The 15341-nt window shown below is 37.3% G+C and overlaps 1 protein-coding gene across 1 annotated transcript in view; it reads left to right on the top strand.

Moving 5' to 3' along the window:
- Positions 1-12497, top strand: part of OBI1 (ORC ubiquitin ligase 1) — a 40952-nt gene extending 28455 nt beyond the window's left edge. The window contains exon 6 of the mRNA XM_019444116.2: positions 9755-12497. Within this exon, the coding sequence (XP_019299661.1) occupies positions 9755-11270 (1516 nt within the window). The 3' untranslated portion in view covers positions 11271-12497. The remainder of the gene's footprint in view (positions 1-9754) is intronic.
- The last annotated feature ends 2844 nt before the right edge of the window (positions 12498-15341 follow it).

The following is a 15341-nucleotide window of genomic DNA, read 5'->3' on the forward strand; positions in this document are numbered from 1 at the left end:
TTTGGTTTTCCCGGAAGGGGAGCTTGTAGACTGTCATGGGAGCCTGATGATACCCTGGGGCCAGACTGTGACAGCCAGGTGTGCTCAGGCCCCTCAGCTGCCTGAGGGGCCCTTCTCTGGGTACTCAGCTAATTGGGGATGGACAGTTACTGCAGTTTTCTGTCAACTTGTCTTTATTGTATTGATAAGATATTTTAGGAGCCTGCAATGCATGCTAATGACTAAGCAGTAAGGTTGTCAGGAAGATTGTGAAATGCTTGAGAACAAGGAGAACGTCTTCGGCTCCTTTTGTTTTCCTTTCTCAAGGCCCTTCAGCATACTTTAGTCCTCAGTAACTGTCGTCAGAATGAATAATAATTACAAGGCGGCTGGATCACAGTTTTTTGTGTTGTTTTATTTTGTTTTAGATTGTTCCTCCTGGTGAGAGAATGATTTAACTATTTAACTGTAGTGAAAAATGTATAGATAGTTACTAGTCCAGAGATTTTTGATTATGCTTTTTTCATGTAACAATAGTTGTTCTCTTATACTATTGAAATTTTGCTGTTGTTAAGGTTATTACATTTTAAGAAAAGATATAAGTCCTTTACTCCTTTTAGAACTGTAACAAGCTAGGAAATAGCATGTCATAGGTTGTTTCCTTCCACAAAAGATTGGGATCCCCATTGATGTTCTGTAAACTTCAAGGCTGATCTTTTCCTTTGGGGCAGAAAATTGGGGCATTTCTGTGTGGAATTGAAATGAAATATATTTGCTAAATAAAATGGAATTTACTCCACAGTAAAAAGAGTAGTTTTATCCAACACAGGCAGTTAAATATATATGGGTCAGCCCTTTCTAAAGACTACAAAAGGGACTCTGTTCCTCTTCAATTTACGTATGCAGCTCAACACTAGGATTGTTTGTGTTAAGAATTTCTAGGTATCTCAGCAAGAATTTTCAGCATCACGATTTTTAACTACAAATGCATGGTTAGTTTAATAAACATGCACACACGAAACTTCCTTTAAAATTGTGTTAATAATATGAGCTGTTATTTCAAAACTCTGCTCTCTGTTTGAAAGCTTACAAAGCAGACTGTGCCTTAATCTTTAAACAGTACTTTTGGGAGGTAAAGGGAAGAAGGATGGCTGCACAGGCCTTATTTCTTTATCTGGTTCCACTTTCCATGTCACCTCTTTAAGGGGGAAATTGTGACTTCTTTATTCTTGCAAATGTTGAAGCACTTTCTATTCTGTGCTAAAACTAAGATGCAGCATAATATAGTTTGTGTTTTTTTTTTTTTAATGCCTCGATATTAGACCCTGAGACCAGTACCTATGTGATGTTTGGGCCCTAAAATTTTGCATTTAAAATTTTGCTCATTTCACATAAGTAGCATTGTTTCCTTACAGTTGAAGATGCCTGCTGATTATGCATGAGGTAGAAAGATGATCATGTATACTTTCTGTAGTTAGCACACTTAAAGATGGAGCTTTTAAATTTGTGGTTCTGGTTCAGACTTAGTCTTCATATCTCAGGTTAAAATAGCCACCCTCTTTTGGGAACCTGAGTAGCTCAGTTGGTTAAGTGTCCGACTCTTGGTTTCGCCTCAGATCATGATCTCAAGGTTCGTGAAATTGAGCCCTGCATTGGGCTCTGCGCTGTCAGCGCAGAGCCTGTTTGGGGTTCTTTGTCTCTGTCTCTCTTTTTGTCTCTCAAAATAAATAAATAAACTTAAAAAAAAAATAGCCACTGTCTTTGGGTTGGCATTTGCCAGGGTGATGTCTGTGCTATAGTTTCCTGAAAGGCCACTTTAACGAATGATCTTTGGAAGTTACAAAATATTCTTGAGCGTGTATCTAGAACATAGTCGGTGTTTGATAAATATTTATAAATTTTGTGCATACATATCTGCATGACTTCCTGTATCTTTCCGTATTTCCTCACCATGTTTTATTAGAAAATGCATGTATTAATAAATATTACAGCAATGTTCTTAACTGTACGTACAAACTGTGTGCTCAGCAAACCTAGCTTGTGTTTTACATTACTTTATAACATAAACAGGTGCTTATATTACTTAAGAAGGAATCTCATGTTCAAGCACTTCATGTGATTTCAGACATGGTATTTGGACTCAGACTTGAATTCAAATCCTATCCTTGAACAAGAGACAGTCTTTTTAAGCTTCTCATTTCTTATCTTTAAAATCAAAATAACATCATTTTTCACAAGGTTGACATAACAATTCAATTAAAAAGATTGGGGCTTCTGGGTGGCTCAGTTGGTTAAGTGCCAGACTCTTGATTTTGACTCAGGTCATGATCTCACAGTTCATGAGATCGAGCCCCACATCAGGCTCTGCACCGAGAGCAGAGAACCTGCTTGGGAGTGTCTCTCTCTCTCTCTCTCTCTCTCTCTCTCTCTCTCTCTCTCTCTCTCTCTTTCTCTCTGCCCCTCTACTTCATGTTCTCTCTACCTCTCTTTTTTTCTCAAAATAAATAAATAAACATTAAAAAAAAAGATCTTCTATAACAAGCATATAGCAATGTGCTTGATGCAAGTAAACATTTAGTAAATAGTGGCTGCTGCTATTATTTTTGTCACCATCATTGTCAGTAGTCATCAGGCTACTGTTAAATAATTACTATAATTACATTTACTCTTGGTAAATTCCATCATAAAAGTTCACTTCATTTATTTATTTATTTGATGATGGGCTGTTTCTTTCTTTCTTTATTTGATGATGGTCCAGAAAACAGAAATGTTGTCTTGAGTCTTCTGGAGGGAAGAATGCTTCCTGTTCTCTCAGTCTGCCTCATATTTTTAATGTATTTTTGTGGGACCAACTTGTGTGTCTAGGATTGGCCATAGACCATACTTTTATGATGAATAAATTCTCTAAGAATATAGCATTTTCATAACGGAGTATTTAACTTTAAAAAGAAAACTCTTGAAGAAATACTGGCAAGTCACACAGCTCAGCAGCAGATAAAAATGCATAGGCCACTTCCCAGAGCTTCCCTAGTAGTTTATTGTATTTAAAAAAATTTTTTTTAATGTTTATTTATTTTTGAGAGACAGAGACAGAGTACGAGTGGGGGAGGGACAGAGAGAGAGGGAGACTCACAATCCAAAGCAGGCTCCAGGCTCTGAGCTGTTAGCACAGAGCCCGGCACAGGGCTCGAACCACAAACCATGAAATCATGATCTGAGCTAAAGTCAGACACTTAGCTGACTGAGCCAGGCGCCCCTTCCCTAGTAGTTTAAAATTTTTTTTTTAATGTTTGTTTATTATTGAGAGAGAGACAGAGTGTGAGCACGGGAGGGGCAGAGAGAAAGGGAGACAGAATCCAGAGCAGCCTCCAGGCTCTGAGCTTGCTGTCAGCACAGAGCCTGACACGGGGCTTGAACTCCCAAACTGCGAGATCATGACCTGAGCTGAAGTCGGACATTTAACCAACTGAGCCACCCAGGCGCCCCCCACCATACCTAGTAGTTTAAAGACAGAATGCTCCCCACCGTCCTCCTGACACATACACAAGAGTTAGATAGATATGGGTGAACACAGAGATGACCCTTTGGAAGCAGATGAGACAGAGGCCCCTACCACCAAATACAGTTTTGAGCTTCTTACAGTCCTGGTCCTCTCTGCCCTCTTTCCTTGAAATATGCCCCTTTACCCACCCTGCACACGTAAGCACAAGGCAGAACACAGTACTTGGGGCTCTCCCTGTTCTTCCCACTCCTGTCAAAACTCATGTTCCTGAAGAGCTCATGTTACAAGCTACTCACTTAAGTTATGTGTAATCAAAAACAGGAGTTTGCAAATTTAAGGAATCTCTCACTGGTGAATTTTGCTTTAGAAGAAAATACTTAGGAATGGGAAAGAAATAATGGGATGTTCTTCCCTTCCAAACCCTACCTCTCCTCTGTTTAAAGTAAGATATTTTTCTAATACCTAAAACTCAGAATGAGAAGATATGCAATTGGCAGTTATATAGACAGGCAACTCTACAATAAAATTCCCCCTGTGAATGGGTTATTCTTTTTTAGGGTAAGTAAGTGGTAGTTATTTTAAAAAAATTTCGAGACTGGGGCGCCTGGGTGGCTCAGTCGGTTGAGTGTTCGACTTCAGCTCAGGTCATGATCTCACAGTTTGTGAGTTCGAGCCCCACATCGGGCTCTGTGCTGACAGCTCGGAGCCTGGAGCCTGCTTCAGATTCTGTGTCTCCTTCTGTCTCTGCCCCTCCCTCACTTGTGCTCTCTATCAAAAATAAATAAATCAAAAAAAAATTTCAAGACTCATAAGTTTACTTGGTTTTCTTACATATCAACTGTTCCTTTAGTGTAGGTGATCCTCACTTTGCACAGTTGTGTACGACCATAAAAGGCTATTCAGGTTAAAACCATGAAAAGCAATCTTAATCATCAATGAGTAAACCAAGTTGCTTTATAAACTTTGATAATTTTTGTCAAAACATTAAATCTCTTGTTATCAGTTATAAATGTATATGGAAATAAACAGTAAAACTAATTAGTGTGTTAATATTTACACAGTACAATTTAAAACATTAGAAACATTGCAAATTAAGGTATTTCTTTGTGAAAAAACCTGTGGAGAATAATCTGAATAGTGCTTGTCTTTGTATCATAACTTACGATATGAAGCCAGTATCTTTTCTGATGCCTTGACGAATTGTCATACTCCTAAGTTTGCATCAGCTCCCAACATTTTATCCTTAATGCTTTCAATGTCATGAAATATCTCCATATTGCCTTAATGTGAAGTTTTTTTTACCAGCCTGTCACTTCCTCTAGACATCTTTATTCTTTTCATCACAACTACTTCTCTTATTTATGTCAATAAGTTTGCCGCTCCCAAGTTCCTCTGGCATTGCTAGGGTCTCTCAAATAGTGACAGTTTCAACATTTCTGTGGTCAGATCTTCTACATTTACAGATGGATCCAGTTTTACTTCTAGCATTGATCACTTTACATTTCTTTGGTCCACCGTTTTTGTTGGCCAGTTCTGTCTTTTGATTATTCATCCTTGTAAAATGTATGTGGCAGCACTACATGTTTTACTGTCTGTCTGTGAACTGAATAACAGATGCAGACTGACCAATCACTTTCAGACTTTGAAAGAAGTGACCTGATTGGTCACTGATGCACATCTGTTATTTATGTAGTGTTTTGTGAACTGAAAAGCGAGTAGTGAGATTTTTATTTTATGCAGTTTCATGCAGTTAGTCACAGCTAATATAATGTGGTAAGTGTGAACCACATTGTTAAGTGACTGGGGTTACTTAACTGAACTGTGGCAACTGAAATTTACGCATATAAGAACCATGTACAGCAAGGATATCTATGCTGGAAAACTGTCACGTAGGCCAGATTATAAAAGCTGATCCAGATCCAAAGATTGCTTTCACTTTCTTTTACAGTTACTACCTCAGCGAGCAAGTAAGGGAAAGATGTGAAATCAGATACATGGGAGGCAGGTAGATTCACCTCCCTGGTGTCACCCTGTGTCCTGAAGATGTTTCTGAAGTTTAGTGGTCTCAGCAACCCACTGGGCTTGATGCATTTATCCCTTTTGTGGGGATGCCATTGAGAACTAGAGACACAAAGTTAATTGCTCAAGTTTTCACAAATAGTTAATGGCAGCATAGCACTAGAGGTTAGGTCTTTTGGTACTTTGAGCACATCTTACTACTCCTGTGTGATGGGCTATGAGAAAATGCGGACTGAGGAACTTTTCATTGTTAAAGACGCTCTACTCTATAATACCTCAGAGGTCAAACCAATAGGACTTTCATCTCTCTTACTGCTAATAGGGACAGGAACAATCTTGCACCTCTGTAGCTTTTTGGACAAGGAGCCCTAATCCAGAATGTATATATCAGTTAACATTGCAAGCTGAAAAATCCTTTAAGCTTCTCCTAGATTCTAGCAGAACATACTTCTGGTATATCAGTTGCAGCTCCCACACTGCTTTACGAGGTTTTCTCTGACATAATGAAGCCTTTGGCCATCACTGCTACTTTGAAAATCAAAGCCTTTTGGTCTCTAATGGAATGTTTATAAAAATACTCCATTTTGAAATTTGCTCAGGAAAAGGAAGTATGGTAAATGATGTTAGAATTCCCTCTGGCTTGCCTTGGCATTGATTCATTTGATGTTATGTACTCTGGAAATATCTGGAATTAGTGTGAATCAGAGTATTAAAACCCAAAGTTAAATAAGCCATTATCTTCATTGTCTTCTTTTATGGAATTATCGCATCAGATATGCAGTCCTAATTGTTATTTCTATATGACTTGATTAATTTCTCTTTGCCAAATTTAATATAGATACCTTTGTGAGCTAAAAATTCCTAATAACTATGTCAAAGTCTTATGTTTCCATTCTTTTGCTAAGGTTGAAGTGCAAGTTTTTTTTTTGTTTTTTTTTTTTGGAAGGAGCAGTATAAGATGGCAAACCTGTAGTAAAAAACAAAATAAAAAACCCACAAAACTGTACTGTGTATATGTTGTCCTCTGTTGCTTTCTTTGGTGTCAGTGAAAAAAAAAAAAAGAAAAACAGTCCAAAGTATGAAACATTCAATTTAGTAATATAACAACTTATAATACTTACATGTAATAGAGGCCCATGGACCCTTCGGCCCATCCTGTCCTGCGCTGTTGGCTCTGTCTTGCTGTGTCAGGCATTGATGCATCTTAAAGTAAGAAAATAACATTTATTCAAGAAGTATTTAATGAGGACTACTGTATACCAGGAGTTGTTCTAGGGGACTAGCAGTAAACATAAGATGGCCAAACTCCCTGCTTTCCTGGAGCTTATACTTTAATTGGAGAAAGAGAGAGACAAAAACAAATTACATTGATTGATTAATTAATTGATCAGTTCCATGGCTTTCACTGTACATTTCTGTTAGTTTGCCCACCAGTACAAGCCTCTTATTAGCATGGTAAAAAGGTCTGATCACTCAGAGTATTATAGACTTGTAAAGTATTGAAATGGAACTTTGGGGAATTGAGGGCAGTGACCTTTTAGAAAACCGCCAGCTCCATCAGTGACTTCTGCTTGCTTGTCCCTGTCATATGTGCTCCATTGCTGGCCTTTGTTGTTGGTTCTCATGGCACTTCAGCTTTCTCTCTGAAGTAACATAATACATGGTTAGGGCTGTCCTTTTGACTTCAACTCAGAACCATTTATTAACTTGATTCTTTTCAAAACATAATTTAAAAATAAACAGAGGGGCAAATGTAGCATCTTAAAGTGACATTATATTTGAAATTCCAGGCTGAAACCTAGAATAAGAAACTATAAATATTTTGGGAAATATTTCTTATTTGTCACTTGTCTTTCCTTAGGTAAGCCTCTGAGTTCCCAAGGACATCCTTTGGTAATAGCTGACTTACTATCTAGTAACATTATTCGATTTTAAATCATTTGATTTTTTTCATTTGAGTTTACCTTTATTGTAAAAATTGCACTTAAGAAAAAAATTTTTGATAAGCTAATTTTAAGTCTGTCACTTTTGCCGTTCGCATTAAAAAAACATGATACACAATTTTTCCATTTAAAAATATGTGGGTTATTTGATTATGCCACAGTGGTTACAGTCAAGAACTCACTAACATTTTTGCTGATGTCCTTAAGATCTTTGTTCACTCTTTAAAATTCTCTCACAGAAACTACAGCTCTTTCAACTATAGCATTTACAAACCAAACATTTGTCTCTAACAAAGAAAGAAAAACTACTAGCATTTATTTAACCAGATATTCATAGTAGTAAACTTTGTCTTTAAAATAGGGAGGCTTATTATTGTATTTGGTTTTGTTTTTGTTATACCTGTGGTTTTTGCTTTGTTTTTTAGAAGGGAGTGTGCTCTTTCCGGGAGTTCAGTTAGTTGCAATGAGTAGATCAATATTCAGTATCATGTCTTTTAAGGCCCTTTCTAACTCTGAGATTTTATGAATCTATATTTACCTTTGCCCCACTTTTTACTCGTAGTGACCAGCCAGAGCAGGGATTGTGTCGGAGTGAACTACAGCATGAATTGGGCTGTATGTAGGAGAAGGCGTTGGGATTGAGTGAGAGGCATACAACATGTAGTGGTTGACTCTAAAAGGTAGTTGCTGTGGATTTCCTCTCCTTTATGTTTTTTTTTTTTTTAATACCTAGTACATTTTCTTACTTGTAATACTTTTATAATTAGGGGGAAAAGGAAGAAAAAGATAAACCCATAGGTAGAAACAATTTTTAGAAGTTACCTTGTTGGGGCACCTGGGTGGCTCAGTTGGTTAAGTGTCTGACTCGATTTTGGCTCAGGTTATGATCTCACAGTTCGTGGATTCAAGCCCCCACATAGGGCTCTGTGCTAACAGCCTGGAGCCTGCTTGGGATTCTCTCTCCCTCTCTCTGGCCTTCCCTAACTTGCTCGCATGCAGATGCACTCTCTGTCGCTCACTCAAAATAAGTAAGTAAACTGAAAAGAAGAAGAAGAAGAAGAAGAAGAAGAAGAAGAAGAAGAAGAAGAAGAAGAAGAAGAAGGAGGAGGAGTAGTTGTTGTTACCTTCTCAAATACTTCCCTCCAGACAATCCGTGAATTCTTCAAGACGGATCAATATTTAAGTCATCAAAAAGATGATTAAAAGGAGGCTTTTTAAAAGAACTTCTGTGGCAAGAAATATTTTTCACGGGGTTAGAATGTAAGGCTTACGTTTATTGGCTTGTAAGAAGCAGTTTTCTTGAAAGATGGAATTTTCTTTGGTGTTTAGATGGAATTTAAGGTAGGCATTTTATATCCATTGGAGCTGGGACAGTCTTATTGATCTTTGTATCCCCCACTCTGGATAATACCATGAGCCTATACTAGGTGCTCAGAAGCGTTTTCTGAGCTGAACCCAGTACCCATTCTTAAGGGAATAATGAAAACAAGATAATGCTGAGTAAAAGAAGTGAATTTTTGATGTGTTCTTTTTCATTTATTCTCCAAAATGTTCCTTTCCAGGAAATGTAAAAATGTTTTTATGCGTAATATATTGGAACCACAGGTACTGCCTTTGTATTTCAAAGTTGGAAGAAATGAGATTGATGTCCCACACAGTTGTAAAATGCCAAAAATAAGTAGAAATGAAATGAATTAAAGCCCAGTGTTCAGAAGGCCAAGTAAAAGCTTCAGATCAAGGGTGGCTATAATTGAAAGGGTCCAAATAAGTATTTAAAACCACCCCTGCTGGGACTGCTAAGATTTCTGAATTTCAAATTGGCATTTTATGTTTGACAAGGTGACATTGTACAAGAAATGTATTGTAAAACACTGCTGTACGATAGGAAAATGATTGAATGTAAATATTTCAAGATGTGGACCACTGTTCAAATGTTATCATAAATCTTTGCCATTGTTTTAGGGGATAACCCTGCATGCATATATGAGCTGAATTGATAGAGCTAGCTCTTGGAAGGGAAGTCAGCAGTGAGTTTCTGCCTCTCTGCCATTACTAGTCTTATTTGACCACAAAAGTATCCTACGAGATCTTTGCCAGTATTATCATATGCATATTATTACAGACAGTGCAGAAACTCTTTGTTGAAGAGACTACATCTGTCTGGTATTGCTTTTGAACTGTTCCATCGACTGGTCTGAAAGGTCACTGGTATGTGAGATTAGAATGGGCTGACATAGTTTGCACCCTTAACTTTGAAAAAGAAAGAAAAAAGCTTGAACTGTAAAGTTAACTATCCTTCCATTCCTTGCAGGTTTGGAAGGTTTACAGTAGCTGCTCTTCAGTCCAAAGTAGAACAGCATGAACGTGAAACCAATCGCCTCAAGAAAGCCCTGGAACGAAGTGATAAATATATAGAGGAACTAGAATCTCAGATTGCACAGCTAAAAAATTCAAGCGAAGAGAAGGAAGCTATAAATTCCATTTGCCAGAGAGCACTTTCTACAGATGGCAAGGGGAGCCTAGGCGGTGAGGAGGATATGGCATCAAAGAATCAAGTTGATGGTGCCAGAAAGCAGCTTGGCTCATCCACCTCAAGTTCTCACCTGCCAAAGCCTTCCAGCAGTTCTGCCAGGCAGGAAAGCACCAGCAAAACAGAACCAAATTGTTCTAAGAACAAAGACCTGTATCAGAAACGGGTGGAAATAATGTTAGATGTGACAGATACAAGTATGGATACTTACTTGGAAAGAGAATGGGGTAATAAGCCAAGTGATTGTATACCCTACAAAGATGAAGAACTTTATGATCTTCCAGCTCCTTGTACTCCTCTGTCCCTTAGTTGCCTTCAGCTCAGTACTCCAGAAAATAGAGAGAGCTCTGTGGTCAAAGCAGTGGGTTCCAAAAAGCACTCAAACCATCTCAGAAAATTGGTGTTTGATGATTTTTGTGATTCTTCGAATGTTTGTACTAAAGACTCATCAGAAGATGATAGAAGTGAAAATGAAAAGAAATCAGAATGTTTTACTTCCTCAAAGACAGGGTTTTGGGATTGTTGTTCCACGAGCTATGCCCAGAGCTTGGATTTTGAAAGCTCAGAGGGAAACACAATAGCAAATTCTGTTGGAGAAATTTCTTTAAAATTAAGTGAGAAATCAGGCTCATGCATATCCAAGAGGTTGAATTCTATTCGCTGTTTTGAAATGAATCGGACAAGAACATCCAGTGAAGCATCAATGGACGCAGCTTACCTTGACAAAATATCTGAGTTGGATTCAATGATGTCGGAGTCAGACAACAGCAAGAGCCCTTGTAATAACGGTTTTAAGTCAGTAGATTTGGATGGGTTATCAAAGTCCTCTCAAGGCAGTGAATTTCTTGAGGAACCAGATAAGTTGGATGAAAGAACTAAGCCAAACCTTTCCAAAGGTTCTCTAACTACTGATCAGTTAGAAAATGGAAATGAATGGAAACCCACTTCTTTTTTTCTCCTCTCTCCATCTGACCAAGAAATGAATGAAGATTTTTCACTCCATACCAGTTCTAACCCAGGAACTAATGAAATCAAACCACCGAGCTGTTTGTTTCAGACTGAGTTTTCCCAGGGTGTTTTGTTAAGCAGTTCACACCGGCTATTTGAAGATCAGAGGTTTGGATCATCTTTGTTTAAGATGACCTCAGAGATGCATGGTCTTCATAACCACCTTCAGTCTCCTTGGTCTACTTCTTTTGTGCCTGAAAAGAGGAATAAAAATATCAATCAGTCAACGAAAAGAAAAATCCAGAGCAGTCTTTCCAATGCCAGCCCATCAAAAGCAACGAAAAGTTGACTCATTAGAAAGGTGTCATTTGTGTTTTCGTCCTGAGAGGAATATAAGTTTTTAAAGTTACTTTTTCCCTCATAAAAGTTCTGTACAATTTTGAATTGATAATCTGTAGTCAAGTGTCAAGTCAGAATGGTGAATTAGCCTGTACCCAGAATACTTTTAAAGAATTTGTCCTTTTTCATTTTCATTTGGGGATCTTTTTAATCAGAAGAGGTAGGGAGAGGGTTTCTTTTAATGAATATTGTATGTATCTGGTTTGGGTGTATTTTGTTTTCTTGAGTCTTGATTTAGCTGTTAGATACAGTGGCCTGTAAATGAGCCTCAGTTGTCTTCAGAACGTGGATTTCTTAAATAAAACTTTTCATATTGTCTACACACTGCTTATAAGACACTTGAGTTTCTTTAAAGCTTTCCTTGGGTGGAAGTTATTTTGCCTGCCCCTTTTTATTTATGTTTAGTGATGGCCCAACTTTTAGGCAAGGCCATGGTGGAAAAATAGCACTCTAAGCTTAGTCCAGTATTCATTTGCTTTTTTTTTTTTAGGTTTTATGTATGTTTGCGTTTTTAACATTGTGTTTTGTCCAGTTTTTGTGAAAACATTTTGCTAGTATGAAAGAATACATTTTGTATATGAAAATATTTGTTTTATATCGGGTAGCTTTCATTTGCTCATCTCTGTGTGTGCGTCGAAAATCAGAAATTGAGCCTACTTTGGAAAGAAGGCACAGAACGGTTGGGTTTGGAGGATCCTAAACATGGTAGCTTTATTGTTCCAGATACACAGGTGCAGAACTGCCCTTTGCCAAGTTCTTGATCCACTTTTATCCTGGTGGAGCTTTTTTTGGAGTGATCAAGTTCTTGTTTGCATGTTACTATTCTTTGTGGAAACTCTGTATGCATGGTAGCGTTCTTGCTTGCACTGTTTTCCTTAAGAAAAAAAAGTTTTAGTTGGCTAATAGAATATCTTTTATGTAGGATAAAAATTTTTTTCATGAAGAATGTTAAGGAGATGAGAATAGGTGAGCTAAGCACAATTTTTAATTTGGGCTCTGAAAAAGTATATTCTAAACATGTTTGGTATGCCTATATAGGCCTTTCAAAATGGTTTGTATGCTAATGACTTGTTTATCTAATGTGCACTGAACATTTTACATTAATACTGTACTGTTTTACATTAATACTGCATGCTTTTCTATGTGAATTGAATAAAGGATGTCATAAGCACTGTAATCCTTGATGGTGTCTCAGATATTGAATTAGCCTATAAAGACCAGTAAAACTTGTAATTTTTAATTGGTCATGATAATATAGGGGTTGACAAACTATGGAGCATGGACCAAATCTGGCCTATACCTGTTTTTTGTGGAAGGAAGTTCTGTGAACTATAAAAATGGTTTTTGCACTTTTTGATGGTCTTTGAAAATCCAAAATACTTCCTAATACAGAAAAATGATATAAAATTCAAATTTAAGTGTTTCTAAATAAAGTCTTTATTAGAACATAGCTACACTCATTTGTTTATGTAATATCTGTAACTGCTTTTGCATTGCAGTGGCAGAGTTGAATAGTTGCCGCTGAGACCGTATGGCCCACAAAGCCTAAAATATTTACTGTTTGGCCTTTTACAGAAAAATTTGCTGACCCCTGTTATAATAGATTCTAAGGATTCAATAAAACCATAAAAGTATAACAAATCAGTTTTATGATTTGAAGAATCATGCCCTCCACTTTTGGAAATAATAAGGGCCAAAAAGAAAAGCTAATGTAAAGCATCATTTTTATTTTGTCATGTATGTTTTCCAATAAGTATTTGTGTGGTATTTTTTCTTTTGATATGTTAATGGATACTCTTAGAGATATTAATAGTTTAGGTGTCTTTGACAATGTGGTAAATATATTTGAAATTTCACTAAATATAAAAACCTACAATTTTTCTCAGTAATCACAGAGTAAACTTGGGGGTAAGCCTCACTCTAATTCTGTCTGTAACTCTTCTTTACTATGAATGTGTCAGTTTTTAATTCATTAATCCAGTATAAACTGACAATGTGCCATGGCAATCCAGAATGTGTAACCTGATTTACTAATGCCTAATCAGGGTTAGTGTCTATATTGGACCAGAGTATTTCCCAGCTGCTTCAGAAACCTTGCTCCATCCTTCCTAAAACAATATTTCATATATTAAATTAAATCTGTGACTTTTTCAGTTGAAGGTAATAACCTCCAGGATTTTATTTTTTTAATGTTTATTTTTGAGAGAGAGAGGGAGAGAGAATGAGAAGAGGGGGAGGGTGGAGAGAGAGGGAGACAGAGGATCTGAAGCAGGCTTTGAGCTCTGTCAGCACAGAGCCCAATGTGGGGCTCAGACTCACAAACCACAAGATCATGACCTGAGCTGAAGTCAGAAACTTAACCAACTGGGCGACTCAGCCACCCAACTGGGCGACTCAGCCACCCCTGCCGGATTTTATTTTAATCGCATATTCTCATTTGTACTCTTTTACCATAATCTGATATATCATAATAAGTACAGTGGTTTCATATTTTCAAGTACATCTATTATATGCACACGGTAAACACAAAACAAAAACTTCTATTGAAAGCAAGTACTTTGCTAAATTTTATTTCCTAATAATCCTCTTTTCAAACTCTGTGAGTCAAGAACTCTTATCCCCACCTTACAAATAAGTGAATTGAAGATTAGTGATTACATGGCTGGAATGGGACAGAACCATGTCTTAGAGCTGGGCCTCTGACTCCAGACCTTGTGCTCTTCCTCCCCCATGCATGAGAGTTTGCATTTGTAGGCCACAGGATGAATGGAATTGAAATTTCCACGGATTCTTTTTAAAGTACTACTTTAGAAGTATTAGCATGTTTCTTTTCAAGTAGCATTTAATTCCTGCCAGTGTTCCAGGGTCTAACTCCACTACTAAGGTAGAAGCTTAAGGATGGGAGTTGTGTGCCACTTTTAAGTGTAGAAAGATTCACATTAACTCTGACATGTAGCCTCTCCCTACTGAGAGGCGATGTTAGAAAAAGATGCACTCTTCATAAGAGAAGCAGACACTAACAGTTCATGTCTATAAAGACAGCATCTTTTGATTGCTCATCTAAAATGTAATGGCTAAGGAAATGTGACATGATGCTAGATTTTGTTCTGACATGACCTTTAGTGTTCATCTTTTAATTTTCAAAATCTTAATTCTATCCATAATGACATGTCTTTTTCCTGTTTTAATGGATCAGTTGAGACTAAAACTGAAAATGGGAGACTTTAAGATTTATAGTTCCTTAAATTTCAAATGTACTTTGTATTTCTATAATCTCTTTTGTATCTACATTTGGTTCAAAACTAAAGGTACCACTGAACAAGGGAAGAACTTTGGTCTTACACCCTAAGATGTTTCAGAAACTTGTTTCTAATACTTGAATGGTTTTCAGTTATTCAAAGTGTAATACATACACTAGATTTTTTACCTGTGAATGACACTTGTAGAACATCAAACTGAGATAACAGTTTAACTTTTATGGAATGTGGCTTATTAGATTAAAAGTATTTCCCAAAGCCTCATAAGGTCTTTCATTCCTATTTGTGCGAGTCCTACAACACTGTCTTTGCCTGTGATGATGTAACCCTACCCTTTTAATAATACTTGGCAGAGAGAAAACCTTTTAAGCAATGATCTCAGAGTGCATAGTGAACATTTATTGCCTAATTCTCGGAACCCCACTCTGAGCGAGGAAACATCTATTAAGATGGAGATTTCTTTTAAGAAGAACCCTTCTGGAGCTCAAGCTAGGGTGATCTTCAGTTTTATGTGACAGATGCAGCCTAGAAATACCTTGAAGTTCCACTTCATGAAACGGTAGATTTTTAGGCTTGCTGTGTCTTATCAGGGAGCAGACCCCCCTCTAAGAAATGGTCCTTGGATCAACCAACTGTGGAGAAAGAAGTGTGTGCCTTGTGTGACACTTGTAATTTGGGGGTGTAAAGATCCAGTTCCCAAGGGCAATAATTTAGGCATGTAAATGAGACTTTCTATGAGGACAGGAGCTAGTTGTGTCCCTTTT

This window comes from Panthera pardus, unplaced genomic scaffold (genome assembly GCF_024362965.1).
Source record: "Panthera pardus isolate Hobbes unplaced genomic scaffold, ASM2436296v1 HiC_scaffold_1, whole genome shotgun sequence".
In the NCBI taxonomy this organism is placed as follows: domain Eukaryota; kingdom Metazoa; phylum Chordata; class Mammalia; order Carnivora; family Felidae; genus Panthera; species Panthera pardus.